Source organism: Rhinolophus sinicus, linkage group LG07 (assembly GCF_036562045.2).
Source record: "Rhinolophus sinicus isolate RSC01 linkage group LG07, ASM3656204v1, whole genome shotgun sequence".
Classification (NCBI taxonomy): Eukaryota; Metazoa; Chordata; class Mammalia; order Chiroptera; family Rhinolophidae; genus Rhinolophus; species Rhinolophus sinicus.
The window spans coordinates 81,914,386-81,932,064 of record NC_133757.1 but is presented as its reverse complement, the minus strand read 5'-3'; the positions used below and the strand labels follow the sequence as shown (position 1 = coordinate 81,932,064).

Here is a 17,679-nt window from a genome sequence, read left to right as displayed (position 1 = left end):
GGAACCACCTTACCATCTCCTGGTGGGAAACTGAAGGCTTCACTCAGCTAGAATCAGAGAATATGAGTGATTGATCTTATAGGTATAGCTGCTGTAACAAAAGACCTCAAGCTACAGTAACTATAAAAACAGAAGTTTATTTCTCTGGGTGGCTCTGATCCCTGCAGTCACTTGGGGACTCAGGTTCCTTTCCATTTCTTGCCCCCACCCTCTCCTTGGGTCCAGCTTAAGCTGGATCACATTGATGTTCCAGCTCATGGGAAAGGGAAGAGGATATGGAGGCTCCCCACTCAGTCCCAGCTTCTGCACATACCACATTCTGCACATATCACAGAACTCTGGGCATGGCCACACCTAGCTGCAAGGGATGCTGGGAGTATGCCCAATAATGGCTCTGTTACAGCAGGAGGACAGATTTGGGGAGGCAGCTGCCACTCTGGATTTCGTTTGCTCCCTCATCCATCTGTACATTCTCCATCGGGCCAGGCCCTTCTCTGTAGGGGTCCTTCAATCTCAGTTCTTCCTGGCTCAGTGTCCTCAGGCAATTCACTCAAGCCTCTCTGAACCTCAGTGTCTTCAGCTGTCAAATGAGCACCCCTCTCCCAGCCCGGGGTTGGTTCAGGCCAGAACCTGGAGCTTGAAGGCCCAGAAGGTCCAGCTCTTCAGGAGTGGGCAGGAAGTGTTTCTCATACCCAGACTCAAGCTGGGAGGAGACCTGGGGGGGTTCCGTAACTGGTAGCGGTTCTATGTCTTCCACTTCCATTATGGGCAAGTCCTTGGGGGGCTGGGCCTGAGGCACCTCCTAGAAAAAGAGGAGGCTCAGATTCTGGCCCCAATTCTCCCCCCACTGCTCCCCACCCCCACTGTCTCAGCACCCCCAAACCCCCCGGAGGTTCCTGACAAGCCAGGCTTTTTGCTTACCTCCATACAGGGCTTGGTGGAATTGCTGTTGGCAGGATCAGGGACCCTCTCCCAGACCCAGCGGGGCAGTACCTTGTGTCGCAGGTGGGGGCACCTGGCAAGTATGTAAGAGGGAAGGGAATCCAGCTGGCCAGATACCCATGCCCAGGTTGCAGGGTCATGATGTCACAGAGCCTTGGGATGTCCCCTCACCCCAGAAGCTCAGCTAATATCCAGCTGTCCTCCCCACCTGGGCCCATGCATCTGACAGCCTCACCTTCTGGAGGTGGCTAGGCTCACACCATAGCCGATCAGGAACAAGCCCCACAGGAAAAAGATACCAGGCAGAATTTTCAACTTCAGGGTGTTATCTAAGGGGAAGGAGCAGACAAATAGTTGGACACCAGGAGGGAAGGGAGGGGTCAGGTAAGGCTCATTGATGGGTGGGACTTGGGTGAGGGCAGTGGATAAATGGGTGGGGCTTATGAATGGGTAGGGCATAAGAGTGGGGGAAATCTTGGGGTGGGAGTGGGGCTTGTGAATAGAGCAATAATCAGTGAAGAGGTCCAAGTCAGGGGTGGATAAAAGGGTCAGAGACACACAGTGCCTAATAATCCACAGCAGTATTTAACAGAATCAAAATGCATCATCAATAACCCCCCACCCCAAGTCAAAAGATTGCCCACTCACTGAATCCCAGTGAATCATTTCATATACCCTTCAAATGGAGCAGGCCTCCTCCTATGGCAGTGCCATCCTACCTGGTAGGTGAAGCCGGAGGCTGGGACCAGGTGGGCCCTGTCCTGCGATGGTAGATGCCATCACCCACAGCTCACAGGGACCCCAGGGAAGGTTGGGCAGGGTGATGTTCTGGGTGCTGCCACTCACTGAAGGACACACACAAAGAGGTAGGGGAGGCAGTCAAGTCTTACCTCAGGGCCTTTGCACATGCTTTCTCTCTGTCTGCAACACTCCCCCAGATGTCCACACAGCTCTCTTCTTCAGGTCTTTGCACAAAGGTCACCTCTTCAGGGAGGCCTTCCCTCACCCCATTACATATAAAATTGCACCTCTTTCACTACCCATTTTCCTGTTTCATTCTCTACCCAGCATTTATCATCATCTGAGATACTGCTTAGATATTATTTACTTTGTCTATGCTTGCCTGTCCCCCATTAGAAGGTAGCCCCACGTAGGCCATATTTTCAGCACCTGGAGCACCCTGGCACATAGAAAGCACTCAGAAAATGAAACATTTGAATAAATGAAAGAATGAATGAACATCATATCCCTCACCCGCATAGAACCCAGTGAAGGGAGACTCCCTAGACCAGGGGAAGACATTGGGACCTCCCAGAACTATTGTTTACTTTTTTCCTGAATTGCTCTTTTTTGTTTTTAAACCTTTGGTTTGTTATAAGGTTATAGGAGACATGAACATGGATCAAAATATATTGCCAAAGAAAGATGCCCAAGCTAAGTCATCAGGTGAAAAAACAAAGTTACAAAACATCACAGTCATAAGATTCATGGATAAAACCAGAGCTTATAATATGGTCCTCTTTTAATAACAATAATATACATGTATGTATATTTAATATATAGATATGTTTTTATCCTAATGATCTATACATACGTTTGCAAGGTGCAATCATGGCAAAGTAATTATGTTAAAAAAGTAGGCTTTCTCAGTTAGAGACAAAGGTGAAGCACTGATGTATTTAGGGGTGAAATGACACCAAGACTCTAGGAAAAAAAAGTGTGGGGATAAATTGAAAAAAGATTGGCAAAATGTAGGTAATTGTTGAAGCTGGTTGGTGGGCACACGAGGATTTGTTATATTCTCCCTACTTTTGTATGTGTTTGACATTTTCTATAATAAAATGTTGAAAATCTTTAAAAAAACAACAACTCCCATCTATGTTGACATATACATGGAAAAATCTGGAAGCTTTGTTGTCAATATCAGTGAACTGATGAAAATGCTGATATTCTTGATATGGTCCTTCATTCAGTGTGTCAGCTTTTGTTTAACAAGCACAGATAATTTTTGTGTTTAGAAAAAAGGGTAATGAAGATATTTTTAAAAAGGAATTTGTGCTCAGAGTAAAAACTTAGTGTATACTCTAAGGTATGAAAAACAAATAAAAATCATATGTAATCCTGCAATCCTGATGACATTGAGGGGAATTTATTTTCATATTTCTACCTCTGCTTTGCTCAATGCTAGGTTTATTTTATAACAATGGAATCATCCCATGGAGTTTTGAATCCTTTCATCTCTTTCACTTAATAAAATATGAAAGGCATCTTTCAGTGTCAATAAATGTAGAGTGGAGTCTTCATTTTTAATGGTCAAATGACAGTCCATTATTATACTGACAGCAGGAGGCAGGAAAGCTCACCATTCATGCAGACAGAAGGCCTGGTGCCACTCTGTGTACACAAGGTGTAGTGGGTGAGATGGCCCCGAAGTTGGTGCCTTGGGACTTCTCCCCACGCTATGGCTGGGGTTCCTGGGGGCGCATCCTGAAGTCGCCAAGGCGCTGGTCCTGCTAAAGGTGCTGAGGAGAAAGCCAGCGGGTCAAGTTCTGCCGGGGTTCCAGGACTCTCCACCCCGCAGTCCCATCGCTTACCTAGCTCCTCTCTGAAGCTCCAGACGGAGGGGGCAGGGCACATGCCCCCAGAAAACACTGCAGTCACTGTGATTCGGTAGGGGACCCCTTCTTTGAAATTCCCTGGGCAGGGGAAGAGCAAAGACCAGTTAGAGTTGGCTCCCTCTGCCCCACTCATTGCCTAGGTGGTAGGAGTCTTCATTTGGGTCTCCAGAAGGACACGCTGAAATCAAGATCTGGATATAAGTCATTTATCTGGGACGTAACCCCAGAAAACACCCAGAGGGGCAGTGAGGAAGCAAAAAGAGAAGGAAGAGCAGCCAGTAAACGATGTGTTTGAGAACCAAGTTTCCAATGTGGGCAACGGAGGCTCGCTCCAGCCAGGCTGCAGCAGAGCACACCCCTGAGGGCCATCCATCCCGCTTGAGGAGGGAGGGAGCAGGAGTATTTATCCACCAACACTTATTAGTCCTTGGTCAGGGCTGCACCTGAAGTGGCTTAACTCCCCACACTCCCAGCCTGCTGCCCAGGCAGGCAAAAGGCTTCAGAAACCAGAACGAGGCCTCAGGCCAGGAAATGCAGGCACTGGAGGCTGGGAGATGGTCAGACACCAGCCTAGGAGGGGGGCCCTGACACCATCCATCAGGGGTAAGTGGGGTTCCTAAAGTCCCTCCTCAAAACCTACTGCGGCTGCAATGCCTCCCCCAACTGGGAATTTTCCAGAATTGAGGCTCCTCTTCTTTTGTCCCTATATACTTATGGGCCTTGGGACTCTGCCCTATATGTCTCACTCAACAGCTTCTCATGCTCTCCCAGTTCTTTACCCCAAGGAAGCACTCCCCAATATCAAGCTCCAGCCCTGAACTAATTTCTGGGCCCTAGACCTGAGCATCTAACAGTCCCCCCTGGACAACTCCACCTAGATAAGCATCTCAGATGCAAACATATCAAATGAGTCCCCAAAATTCTGCTCCAAGACTCTCCAACGAGAACCTGCCTGCTTCTCTCCCCTTCTCATTCCCTACCTGGTCCAGCTCTCATCGTCTCCCTCCTGCACCGTAAGTTCCTTCCGTTGTTTAGCTCCTGCTGATGCCCCCTACACCTCAACCTAGTCCGTTCCCCCCACAGCAGCCAGGGGGCGCCTGTGAACACCTTAGTCAGGGCACGTCCCTCCTCTGTTCAGAATCCTCCCCCATCTCACTCAGGCAAAAGACAAAGTCCTCCCGGGGGCCACAAGGCCCTGCATGCTCTGCCCTGTCACTTCTCTGCCCTCCCTTCCTCCCTCTCTCCCCCTCACTCATTCCACTCCAGCCACACTGGACTTCTTGCTGACTCTAACACATTAAGGACATTCCTGCCTCAGGGACTTTGCACTGTCCCCTCTTGCTTTTCCCTCAGATATCCTCATGGCTCCCTTTCTCACCTCATTTAGGCATTAGCTCAAATGCCATTTTCCCAGGGAGGGCTTTCTTAACATCGCTTTCTAAATGCCTACTCTCCTTCTTTCCCCTTCCCCTGATTTATTTTGCCCCAATTACATTACAAGTGTACTTGTTTTTGTTTCATCGACTCCCTGCCCCACAAGATTGTTGGCTCCATGAGAGTGAGGATGATGCTGAGAGGGAGAGTGGAGTGAAGGCTCAGGGTTTGGCTTCAGGAGCCTGACTGTGTCATTTAAATCCTGGTTCTACCACCTACTTGCTGTGTGGCCTTGGGCAAGTTACTTAACCACCCTGGGCCTTTCTCGTCATCCGTAAATTGAGCATAATAGCAGAAACCTATTTTATAAGGAAGTTTGAATAATTTAATGTTTATGGTAAATGCCAATAGACATCAGCTATCATCACTGTTTACCAGTGTCTAGAACAGAGCCTGGCACACAGTGGGTGTTTAATGAATTAACGATACTTTAAGCATAATACTTTCTCCTGCAAACCCACCCATCAGCCTGCTCTCCAACAGCTGGGATGGGACCCCAGGTCTACCAGGGCCTCACCTGGCAACAGGGCACTGAGGTTCCCAGGAGGAAGCCGGACCCAGCTGAGGTCCTCCAGGCGGTCGCCATCTCGAGCCCAGTCTACCACGTGCTCCTGCGGCTCCCCGGACCCCTGTTGCCAAGTCACCAGCAGCTCTGTGCTCCCAGCAATGCTGCTGACCACCACGCCATGGGGGGCAGAGCCTGGACCTAGAGGACAAGTCTCAGCTGCCCACTCAGGAGGTCCCCTCTTGGGCACTTCCAGGCTACTGAGTAGAGGAAGTTCACAGCCTCTTACCCAAGCAGACCAAAGAAAGGTTGGTGAGAGGTTCCCAGCTTGTGGCATTGATGGCGGACACTGCAGCCCACTCCGCCTGGGTGGGGATAGAGTAGCTACAGCAGGGAGTCTCCTCTGGCATCAGCTCCTGACCGTTAACCTGGAACCAGACTCTATAGCTCACTTGCACACAGTGCCCTGGGTCCTGAGGGATGAGGGGAAGAAGCGGTTAATATCTTCCATTTATCACACCTACTGTGTATCTCAGCTATGTCACCTGATGAACCAGTCAGTGAAATATTTTTGTTGGCTCTACTTTACAGATAAGGAAACTGAGTCTCAGAAAGGCTCAGCGGCAGAGGTGGAATTAGAATATAGTGCCAGGGCCAGGACTAGGGTGAGGTGAGTGAGGATCCTACCTGGGGTGCAAAATTTAAAGGGGAGGATACCAAAAACCCAGTAATCATGTTATATTATATTTTAATCAAAATTAATGCAAAAAAACCCATAACAAACAAAACATCAAGATTTTAAGTAAAGACAGGATCTGACCCTGTACATGTACAATCCTGCTTCATTAACTTCACCCTAGCCTGTGTCCTGTGCAGTTTTTGTGGATTTCGGAACTCCACTGTTGTGTAGAGGAGTGGTTATAGTTAGCAAAGACGATGGTACCCTCCAGGGGGATTTGGGAAAATTTGTGGAAATTTTTAGTTGCCTCAATGATTGCTATTTGATGGGCAAGAATCAGGATACTACATTGTCCTAGAAATAAACAACTGTCCCCTGATCCTTATGTTTGAATGTCATCCCCACTGGAAACTTCTGAAGATGAAAAGCCTAATACTTTTAATTGATCCTAGAACTAAAAAAATATCATTTGGAGGTCTGATTTGAATATTCTCTGCATTGTTATATATTCAGAACATATGGGGACTTTCTAGGCAGTTTTTATGATCAATTCCCAGGAAAAACTATGTTTTGATCAGAGACTGTTTTAATGTGCCCTGTATCATCTCACCCCTTTGAAGTCCCTGGAAACTCGCTCTATAGTTGGGCATGTGACTGATTTTGGTAAATGTCCTATTTGTGTATGAAAAGAATATATGTTCTGGTGTTTCTTATGTGAGTCCATTAATTTGTTTGTTAATTACATGTTCAGATATTCTAGATCTTGATTTGTTATCCATCTGTTTGTTATGAAATTACTGAGAGTGATGTTTTAAAATATCCCACAATGGTTGTGGATTCACATATTTCTCCTTATTGTTCGGTCAATTTTTGCTTTATGTATTTTTTTAAAGCCATGTTACTAGGTACATACAGATTTAGTACTCTTATATCATCCTGGTAAACTGAATTTTTGCCATTACATAGAAGCTTATTTCCCCTTTATTTTCTACTGAATATTATAATTAGAACACTGTATTATACATTTTTTAAAAACGTGTATACATGGGTTATATTATCTAGGTATTTCATGTCAGTATAGTAAAAGGGCATTAAAAGCATGTGTTGTGAAACAGAGGTACTGTTTCTGTGAACTGCTATTTGAAAGCCAGTAAATCTCAGCTCTGCCACTTACTAGTTGTGTGGTTTAGAGCAACCTCTCTGTGTCTCATTTTTTTTCTCATCTGTAAAGTTAGTTAATATAAATAAGTGTATAGGCTAGGACCTGGCTCATAGTAAGAGTTCTATAAGTGTTATGTAATGGTTTAAATGAATGATATTGGATTGTGTGGCCCGAGAAGGTATGGGCTCTGTTGTTTTGTTCCTTGTCATATTTACTGTGAGCCAGGGCCTAGCAATGCCTAGAACACAGTAGGTGCCCAGCAGATTTGGATCAGCGAGGTCTGTTGCACCCTTGTCATCTCTTAATGCCCTTTTGATACTAGCAACTCAGCCCTCTGCACACTGTGCTATATTTTGTGGAGCTGAGCCTAGTCTTGCTTCTAAACTTTGCACCTGCTGTCTCCCCTGCCTGGAACACATGCACCCATCTTCAGGTCTCAGCTCAAATCTCCCAGAAGCAGCTGACATTGGTGGAGGCTTGCTATGTGCCCAGCGCTGTGCCAGGACCGCTCCGAGCATTCCCCTCTTTTAAACCTTGACACAATCTCAAGAGGGCAGCACAGTAACCTCTGTCTTGTTTACCTCATTGTTATTTGGGCGTTTCCTGACTTGTGCAGAGAAATGTAATGGTCTCCATAACTCACCTTCCACAAAAGCAGGGATTTCTGTCCACCTTGTGTCCCGCAGAGGTTCCCTGATATCCATACATCTTTTGGAGCTGGCAAGGATGAGGAGGGCGGCACAAATAAGAGGGGCATGACTGGACAGGCTTCCAGGAGAGAGGACGAAGGCAGAGGGGTAAGCCAGGAGATCCCTACCGGAAGGCAATGTCTGGAAGGACAGAATGGGGCTCCACTCGCCCCACAGCTCCTCTTCTTTCTCCATTCGGCAGTGGCCGGACACCTCGTAGCCAGTGGCTAGCTCCAGGTCCTGGATATCAATAGGGGTCAGGGGTATGGACTTCAGTTCCGGTTCCAGCTGTCGGAGAGACAGGAGAGAGCAATGAGGCCGAGGGCTGAGTTGACCGTACTTGACCTTATATATCAGCAGGGTGATCAATTGTCCTTCTTTGCCTGGGACTGAGAAGGTTCCCAGGACATGGAACTTTAGGTTTTAAAATTGGGACAATCCCAGGCAAAAAGAGATAAGCTGGTCACATTATGTGCCAGGTATGGCAGTAGGCGGTAAACTCTATTATTATCCCCATTTTTCAGAAGAGGAAAACTGAGGTCCAGAAAGGGAAAGTGACTTGCCAAAAGTCAGAGAGTGGTGAATGCTGGAGCTGAGATTCGTACCCAGGCAGTGAGATTCCAAAGTTTGCATCTCAGCATTGTTCTGAATTGCATGACTAATCACAATGCCAACAACTCTTCTCTATATCATGGTATTTTGCATCAAAAGCTGTGGCTGGGACAGTTCATTACTCACAATATCCATTTCCCCTCTTCCTTTGGAAATAGAACATCTGGTATCAGTTGGCAGCCTGGCTATGAAGGATAAAGTCTGTATTTCCTAGCTTCCTTTGCAGAGAGGTAAGACCATGTGACTATATCCTGGCCAATGAGATATGAACAGAAATGACATATGCAACTTCCAGGGTGTGCTTATAGTGTATGGGCAGGTCCTCCAACTCCGTCTGGGGTCCCATTGCCCTGGGGGTGTCTTCCACTTTCTTGCTGGGTTAGCTTGGGAAAGTTGCTTAACTTCTCTAAGGTTCAGCTTCCCCAGCTATAAAACAGAGATCTTAAGATCTCCAAAGCATCTACTATGTAGGGAGGTTGGGTAGGAGGTGGGAATCAAGACAATCCATGCTGATTGCTTAGCCTGGGACCTGACACATGGCAGGTCTCAGAAATGTTAGCTGCTTTTATTAATTCTTTTTGAGTGTTTTAAGAACCAGGTGCTGCCCCTCATGTGTAAAATAGTGCTCTCTAAAGCGCTGTTATTCTTGTTTTAAGGTTGACGTAGCTCTTTGAGGATTTTCATTCATTTACAAAAATGTTATAGGAAGTTTGTTGTTTCTCAAAAATTCCAAGAGGGATTTGGATTGGGACTGCATGAAATTTATAGATTTTGCGGGGGGTGGTGGTGGGGTGTTAATTTTTTAGTTGAAGAATATACGTGTACAGGCCTTCTATGTGGGATGCTGATAGACTCCAGGGGCAGGTGAAGAACTCATGCTGGGCTGGGTCTCTGATTTGGGGACGATGCCTGGAATGGGGTGAGGGGGAAGCACTCCTGACACTCACCAGGGTCCAAGCCATCTCCTGGCATCTTCGGTAGTAGAACTGACAGACCAGGACCTTATGGGGCGGCCACACAGGTGGGGTCCATTGGACAGTGGCCTCCAGGGGGTCATCCTCTGAAAAGTACACATCAGGGTCCAGCCGAGGGGCTTCTGGCTTCACTGAGGAAGGGGAGGCAGGGTGCATTGAGTTGGGGCCTCCAGGACCACCCACCTCCCAAATAGCGCCTCCCTCCCTTCTGCTTGTTACTTCGGGTCTCTAGGTTCACGAAGACTGGGGGCCAGAGAGGCCGGCCCGCCTCGGCCCCCCACACAAGGAGTTCATCAGATGTGGTCAACTGTTCCCGTGGGATGGTCACCCAGCTCTGCCCGAAGGGTACTGTCACACTCCAGGTTCTGTTGGAATGACTGTGAGGAGAGAAGTGGGAATTGGAGGGGTATACATAGGGATGGACCCAAGCCATTGTAACAACTTCTCTGCCTGGGTTCAAATCTCAGCTCTGCTGCTTTAGAACTGTGTGACCTTGAGCAAGCAACTTAACTTCTCTGTGCCTCAGTTTCCTCATCTACAAAATTAGGGTGATAAAGTACCTGCTAAAAGGGCTGAATAGGGGAGGGGAATCAATGAGATAACAAATGGAACACCGTTGGGTGCCCAATACATTTTACGTGAGCATTGGTTGGTTGTATTTATTGAGCACCTATTATGTATATGCACATTTACATCTATGCAACTATTCAGTCAGCAAATATATATGTGCCAGGTCCTGTTATAGAAGCTGAGAATAGGACTATGACCAAAGGAGACAAGGACCTGCTCTCTGGAGCTGGTATTCCAGTGGAGGAGGTAGATGAGAAACATAAACATATAACTGATGGTGGTATAAGCAATATAAAGAACAATCATGTTGGGTGAAGAGGAAGCAACGTGATGATGGGCTGAGGAGTGACACTGCTATTTTAGGGAGAGTGGTCAGGAAAGATCTCTCAGATGAGGAAACATTTGAATCAAGGTCTGAAGGACGTTGGAACTATGCAGTACCTGGGGAAGAACATTTTAGGAAGAGAAAACAGCCAATGCAAAGACCCCAGGGTCAACTGCCTGCGTCTGAGGAAGAGCAAAGAGGAAGCTGTGTGGCTGGAGTGGAGTGAGTGAGGGGATGAGTGGGAGGAGGTGAGGGCAGGGAGGTGACAAGCAGATTGTTCAGGTCCTGGTGGGCCACAGGGAGGACTGGCATTTACCCTGAGTGAGGTGGGAGCCCTGACAGGCTGTGAGCAGAAGCAGGACATGCTTTGACTCAGATGTTCACAGGTGCCCTCTAGATGCTATAGAAGAGAAGAGTGTGTAGGGTTGAGGGTGGAAACCAGACCCAGAGAGGAGGTGACTGCACTGTCCAGGCCAACAAGGATGGGGGCTGGACCAAGGTGGGTGCTGAGGAAGTGGGGAGTGCCAGATTCTGGATAACACTGAAGGTGGGGTAGGCAAGGCTTGCTGAGGGATCAGATGTGGGTGAGAGAAAGGAGCTGAGGATGTTCCCACAGATTGTATTTCAAAGGTTCAAAACAAGGCCTTCATTAAAAACACACACACACACACACACACAACAGAAACACAGGTATTGGCAAAGATGTTGAGAAATTGGAGCACTCATACATTGCCGGCGGGAAAGTAAAAGGCTGCATCTGCTGTGGAAAAGTTTAGTGACTCTTCAAAAAGTTAACATAGAATCGCCATAGGACCCAGCAGTTCCACTCTTAGACATATACCCAAGAGAATTGAAAACAGGGACTCAACAACTTGTACAGACATGTTCATAGCAGCACATGTCACAGTCACCAAGAGGTGGAAACTGACATGTCCATCAGCTGGAGGATGGATGAACCATGGAGTATTATTACTCAGCCATAAAGAGGGATGAAGTCCTGATATGTGCTACAACGTGGACGAACCTTATGCTCAGAGAAAGAAGCCAGTCATGAAATGCACATTGTGTATGATTCCATTGATATGAAATGTCCAGAACAGGCAAATTCATAGAGACACAAAGCAGATTCGTGGTTGCCAGGCGCTGGAAGAGGAGGGATAGGGAGTGACTGCTGATGGGGAGGGAACATCCTTTTGGGATGACAGAAATGTTTTGGAACTAGATAGAGACAGCGGTTGCACAACATTGTGAATGTACTAAAGCCACTGAATTGTTCACTTCAAATTGGTGAATTTTATATTATGCGAATTGCACCTCATTAGAAAAAGGGGGAACCTTCTCTAACTCCCCCACTCTGTACCAAGTAAAACTAGGCCCCACCCTTTTGGAGATGGATGGTGGTGATGGTTGCACAGCAATGCAAACGTACTTAATGCCACTGCACAGTAAAATGGTTGAGAAAAAAAGACAGTAAATTTTATGTGTATTTTACCACCATTAAAAAAAATGAATTTGTGTTTCCAGGTGTGATTCATCATGAAAGAACGCCAGTCACAAAGTCAAGACTGTGGGCCCCATGAGGACTAGTCTTTCTGTCTCTTTCACTGCTGCATCTCCAGCACTAGACCAAATGATCTTTTCATATGCTCAGGTGGTTAAGCTACTTGCCTAAGGCCACATAGCAATTAAAAACAGTTTCTAATTAGTAAGCATTTTCTCTTTGCCAAGTGCCTCACTCATTGTATCCCAGAACCAATCCTGGGAGGCAGGTTTTATTTCTTTTTTTTTTCTTCTTTTTTTTTTTAGGTTTTATTTCTTACCTCCATTTGATAAGGGAGCAAAGGAGTCTCAGAGAGGGAAAGTGACTCATCCAGGGTCACACAACAAGGAAATGAGGGAACCTGTAATTATTGAAGGGCTTGAGAGTTGGGGAGGACTGGGGACCAGGACTCCTGGGTCCTCTCAAATGGAGAAGGCTGGGACCTGAGCAGCAACCCCTCTAAAGCCTGTTTTCCCAAACCCTCGCATTGTACTCACTACTTCTGGCTCTGGAGGTACAGCGTGGAGGGGGCTCCCGGGTCCCTAAGAATCTCCCACGAGCAGTTCAAATCGCCAAAGGGTCCAACTCCATAGCACTGAAAGGGCTCAGGGCTGCCTGAAAAGGGGAGCGGGAGGGTCCCAGAGAAAAGGGTCAATTCCCCCAGCCGCCTGCACTGCCCAGAACCTGAACTTCCTCCGACTCTTCACAATCCTGGAGGGCGATCGGGGTCCCTTACGGAAGTGAGCAGCAGAAGAGGGGCGCTGGGCACTCCTACCCAGGCTTTAGGCATAACTCCTCCCCTCCCTCTGCCAGCCACATCCTGTTACCACCCCAAGAGCCCCCACCCCCACCCCGCGACTTTGCTTTCCATCACCTGCCGCCCATTCCCCACTCCTTTCTTCTCCTGTCCCGGCCAGGGAGGAACAGAATGGCGTCCGGACCTCTGCATTCATTGCGCGGACTTGGGGTTCGCCCTGGAGGATTTGCGATTTAAGGGTCAGCGCGCGGCACAGCGCCCGACATGAGCTCGCCTCAGAGCTTACCCTGAGGTCGTGTCCGGTGGAACAGCAACACCAGCAGAGGCAGCAGCGCCAACTTTGGCCTTGGCCATGACCGACAGAGGGCGGCCAGGGTCCCCCTCATGGCGCCCCCAGAGCCCCCAGTCCGGCCCGGGACTGCCTGGCCCCGGCGGCTGCGCCGCGCGTCTTGCTCTCCGAGTCCAGCACTCAAGAGACAACGGGAAACGGAGCAACCCCTCCCAGCCGCCTCCGCACCTTGCGCTTCGGTCTCCGCCCCTTCCCCCCGCCCCAACGGAAAATCCGGGTGGGAGGGGGAGTGGGGAGGCGGCCTGGGGCGTCTGACTGAGGGAGCTGAGGGCGCGGCGGAGCTCCCCAAAAACTGCACTCCTGCCACCCTCCCCAACAACACACACACGCTGCAGAGTCCTTTGGAACTTTTATTATTGGAGTCAGGGAAGGTTCTGAACCCTCCCCGTATCCAGCCGCCCACCCCAGGCTATAAAGAGAACCTAGGGGTCCTGCCACCAACCCTGGGATCCACAGCCTTAGAATCCCAGCAGGTGGGGCTGGAGGGAGAGGACTGGAAGGCAGAGGAAGGCTGGGCTGGAGCAAGAGCATCATTTGGGCTGGCCAGGGGACAGTGGCCACAGTTGGGGAGGGAGAGAGTCACAGTTTGGGCAAGGGCCGCAGTATAGCTAGTTTGCGTAGAGTAGGGGCACCGTAGCACAGGGGACAGTATAATTCAAACAAAGGCGTGATATGGGCCTGGGAGAAGTTAGGATCAGGGGTGCCCGTTTTGCCAAGTAGGGTACAGCTTGCTCAGGGTCAAGATAGGCTGGTCTAAGGTCAGGATTGTTGGAGGGGACTGTGTCGAGTCCCTAGCGCCTGGCCTCCGTGACTCGCTGACGAGTGAATGTACGAAGGGTCAGACAGGTGCCCAGCATGCCCCTGGCCACCAGGCTTCCAGTCTAGCAGAGGCTGCTGATTTCACTCTTGCTGCAACCCCACTTGCAGCAGTTGCTGGAGAGGCCAGCCAGGACATCGCGACCGCCCCGGAGAGCTCCTGGAGTTCCCTGCCAGCCAGGGCGGCCACCATAGAATGCCTGGGGGAACTTGGTCAGGGCCAGCCACTCGCTGGAGGCCACTGCCTCATCCAACTCGCTGTCTGCATCTGGGTCTGCATCTGGGAAGGCGTCCCCTGCAAAAGATGAAAAGAGTTAGTGCTTGGGGCTCAGCTTCTGTCACACCCAGAGTTCTGGCTTCTGGTTGGTTTAGCTACTTTTCTGTTCATGTTACACAGCCTTGTGGTTAAAGCTTTTGATTCCACTGAGGCCTGGATTCCAGCTTTGGTGGGCAGATTATTCAACCACACTGAGCTTGACTTTCCTCTCCTATCACTTATTTTCCCTTACTCCGTGCTTATGGAGGACCTGATGGTTAAGAACATGTGTTTGGGAGCCAGACTAACTAAACACTAATCCAGCTTCTCTGAATTATAATCCTGATCAAGTGATTTTACTTCTCTGAGCCTCAGTTTCCTTGTCTGCAAAGTAAGGAAAATAATAACTCCTACTGTCTAGGGTTTTATACAGAGTAGAAGACTTAATTAATACCCATTTAAAAAACTGTAGAACTGTCTAGCACATGTAAATCACTCAAAATAACATTGAGCATTTATTGAGCGCTGTGTGCCAGACACTGTTTGAAGGGCTTTCGTGGATGAATTCCTTTATGCTTCTCAATGAGAATCCCATGAGGTGGGCACTACTATTACGACCCCATTTTCCAGAGAGGAACACTGAGGCCTGACTCAGTAGAGTAACTGCACAAGAACACCCAGCTATTGAGTTGTAGACCTGCTATTGGAACCCAGGCAGTGTATCTTCTAGGTCCACATTCATACCACCATCGTCATCAGCATCAACTATTTTTTTTGCCAGGCCTCTGCCCTTTAGGAAACTAGGCCCCCTGCTCCCCACTTGAGCCCAGACTGAGCCCCCTACCCAGCTTGGACTGTGTCCTTATCTGTTTTGACTAATTTTTGCCACTGAACAAACTGGTGAGATGCAGGGACTATGCCTCCCATTTGCAGATAAAGGGGCTCAGAAAGTAAAGCAACTTGCCAGGAGGATCATCCACTAGGTGGTCAAACCTGGCCTTGGACACACTGCACCCCCATACTTCCTTCCCCAAGAGGTTGGAAAGCACTGCAGTGATAGCCTCTGAATGGTGTCCTCCCTGGCATGGTGTAAGCAGCAGCCTTGCTCAGTGCAGGGCTGGGCACGTAGCAGGTTGTCACGCAGGATGGCATGCGGAGTCTCAGCTCCCGCTCCCCGCATAAGAAGGCAGGACATGGTGAGGCCAAAAAGGAACACTCACGGAGCCATAGGTAAGGGAGTCATACCACTATATTCTCACTGGCAGCTGGGTTGGAGACATAGGCAGCAGGAGCCACACCATTCGCAACCCTCACTGCACCGCTTGCAGGCTCAGCCACCGTCTTCTTGCTAGCCCCCATTTTTTTCTGCTAGCATAGCCACGGCAGTTATATTAGTGGCCAATGGCTCACTGGTTACAGCTGACGGCCAACTAACCACAGCTGATGGCAATCACAGTTGATGGCCATTTACTACCTAAGCCAGCACCTTTCCACGTGAGGCTGAGAGCCTGGAAACTGCAGTGTCCCCACACAGGTGCCCCAGAAATATTAGTCTGTCCTCTGACTTTTAGCCAGTGGAGTTGGCTTGCACCCCGCCCCCCATCCTAGCTTTACAGCTGGGCCAAATGGCACAGCTTCCAGGATGGGCCAGTCTCCCCATCTGCAGGTTGTAGGGCAGGGACTCACCTGACCTGGCCCCTGGTTTCATTTCTGTCCCTGGCTCCTTGGGTCCATCCCATGCCCCGTCCCTGCCCCGCCCCCCACACACTACCTCTCTAGCCTCACCCGTTGCTTCGTGAGCCAGGATGTCTGATCGCCTCCATCGGGAGCCTCCGCAGGTGAAGATGACCGCCCGGATGAATTCCCGCCCGCAAAGCTTCACACCGTAGGGTGCTGCCCGGGCCTCGGCCCCCAGCCATAGCCCCCCAGCCAGTGTCCACATGGCTAGCAGCAGCAGCAGTGGACGTTTGGCCATGATGGACAGGGATGCCTGGGATGTGAGAGTGGGCACAGCAAGGCAGTTTCCCAAGGGTCGGTGCCTCTGTTGCCTCCTGGTCCCCATTTATACATCCTGGCTTCCCCCCTCCTGTCGTGGAGGAACCAAATGACCTCCTTTATCTCTTCCAGCAGAGGGGAAGCAGGCATACTCCCCCCTACCCCGACCTTTCCCGTTTCCCCAATTAAGTGATAACCTTTCGCCAGGGATAGGATGACGTGGCTGGCTCACTGTCATCTTCAACAGAGAGTGGCAAGAATTTAATTCAGCAGAGACCAGGAACCCAGATGCCTACCAGACAGGGAGAGAGAGGGTGCAGCCAGACCCCATACACTTCCCAGGGCTGGGGTCCTGGACCTCCGCTATAACAATAACAATTGTAGTGAGCCCTTACACAGTAAGGGCTGTGGAGCCAAACACTGCTCTAAACATTTTTATATTTGTGTAATCTATTTAATCCTGCTGATGACCTAGGATAAGCCTCAGAATCTCCTGGAGGGCTTGTTAAAACCCAGATTGCTGGGCTCACGTGCAGAGTGTCTGAGAATCTGCAGGTGCAACAAATTTCCAGGCCATGCTGATGCTGCTGGTCTAGAAACCACACTTTTGAGAGCCACTGGACTAGGAGATTAGGTCTAAGACTATTCCCACAGTACAGATGAGTAAACCGAGGCACAGAGAGGAAACATAAGGTGCCCAAGGTTGGCTAATAAATGAGGGTGAAGAGGGAATTGGAACAGAGCCATTTGGCTCTAGAATCCATGGTCTTTGAGGGAAATTTTTAAGGATTATATATGGAGACAGAGCTTCAGTTTTTGCAAGATGAAAAGAATTCTGGAGCTGCGTGGTGGGGATGGTGTACAACAATGTGAATATACTTAATGCCACTGAACTGAGCACATAAAAATGGTTAAGATGGTAAAATTTATGTTGTATGTATTTTTCCACAATTACAACTAATAAAGTGTTTGATACCCTATACATAGAGGAGATGTGACAAGCTGGGAAATGTTTAATAATGGCCTCTCCAGAAAAAAACTGATTTGTAGCAGTTGTCGGTTTCTGGCCCATTTCAAGCTACCCCTGTGATGTCAGCGTGATGTTCCCCAATTCCTGAAAAGTTAAAAATCCGTTCTAACGAGTCAGTATAGCTGGCTCCAGGATACCACTGAAAGATGAAAAATGAACATGTGCAATTTGAAACATCATTTTAAACAGGGTACTGGGTCATCATCACTCAGATCAGGAACCAGGACAGTGTCAGCGCCACAGATGGTCCCCTCACCCCATATCCTCCCTGGTCACAATCCCTCACTTCCTCCAGAGGTAACCGCCATCCTGACTTTAGCCTTGATCATTTCTCTGCTTTTCATTAGTTTTAACACCAACATGTGCCTCTCTAAAACAGAGAGCTGAGTCTGTTCTTTCTTTTCTTTCCTTTTTTCATTCTAACAA

The 17,679-nt window shown here is 48.8% G+C and overlaps 2 protein-coding genes across 2 annotated transcripts; both read right to left on the bottom strand.

The window, feature by feature from the left end:
• Positions 1-117: 117 nt before the first annotated feature.
• On the bottom strand, positions 118-13,312 carry IL27RA (interleukin 27 receptor subunit alpha). The gene is made up of 14 exons (XM_019746135.2): positions 13,094-13,312; positions 12,548-12,665; positions 9,835-9,992; positions 9,589-9,746; positions 8,158-8,317; positions 7,984-8,057; positions 5,789-5,972; positions 5,512-5,700; positions 3,537-3,638; positions 3,306-3,464; positions 1,662-1,787; positions 1,178-1,271; positions 922-1,015; positions 118-802 (listed from the first exon to the last, which is right to left on the bottom strand). The coding sequence occupies exons 1-14, from the start codon at positions 13,191-13,193 to the stop codon at positions 584-586; spliced, it is 1,935 nt and encodes a 644-aa protein (XP_019601694.2). The 5' UTR covers positions 13,194-13,312; the 3' UTR covers positions 118-583.
• A 189-nt stretch (positions 13,313-13,501) lies between these two features.
• RLN3 (relaxin 3) lies at positions 13,502-16,270 on the bottom strand. Its single transcript, XM_019746169.2, has 2 exons — positions 16,014-16,270; positions 13,502-14,267 (listed from the first exon to the last, which is right to left on the bottom strand). The coding sequence occupies exons 1-2, from the start codon at positions 16,201-16,203 to the stop codon at positions 14,038-14,040; spliced, it is 420 nt and encodes a 139-aa protein (XP_019601728.1). The 5' UTR covers positions 16,204-16,270; the 3' UTR covers positions 13,502-14,037.
• Positions 16,271-17,679: the final 1,409 nt, after the last annotated feature.

Coding starts and splice junctions, on each gene's coding strand:
- IL27RA (XM_019746135.2), bottom strand. CDS start 13,193: ATGAGGGGGACCCTGGCCGCCCTCTGTCGGTCATGGCCAAGGCCAAAG. Junction 12,666..13,093: donor CCACCGGACACGACCTCAGG/GTAAGCTCTGAG, acceptor TCCCCTTTTCAG/GCAGCCCTGAGCCCTTTCAG. Junction 8,318..9,588: donor AGGAGATGGCTTGGACCCTG/GTGAGTGTCAGG, acceptor TCTCTCCGACAG/CTGGAACCGGAACTGAAGTC.
- RLN3 (XM_019746169.2), bottom strand. CDS start 16,203: ATGGCCAAACGTCCACTGCTGCTGCTGCTAGCCATGTGGACACTGGCT. Junction 14,268..16,013: donor CCTGGCTCACGAAGCAACGG/GTGAGGCTAGAG, acceptor CATCTTTTGCAG/GGGACGCCTTCCCAGATGCA.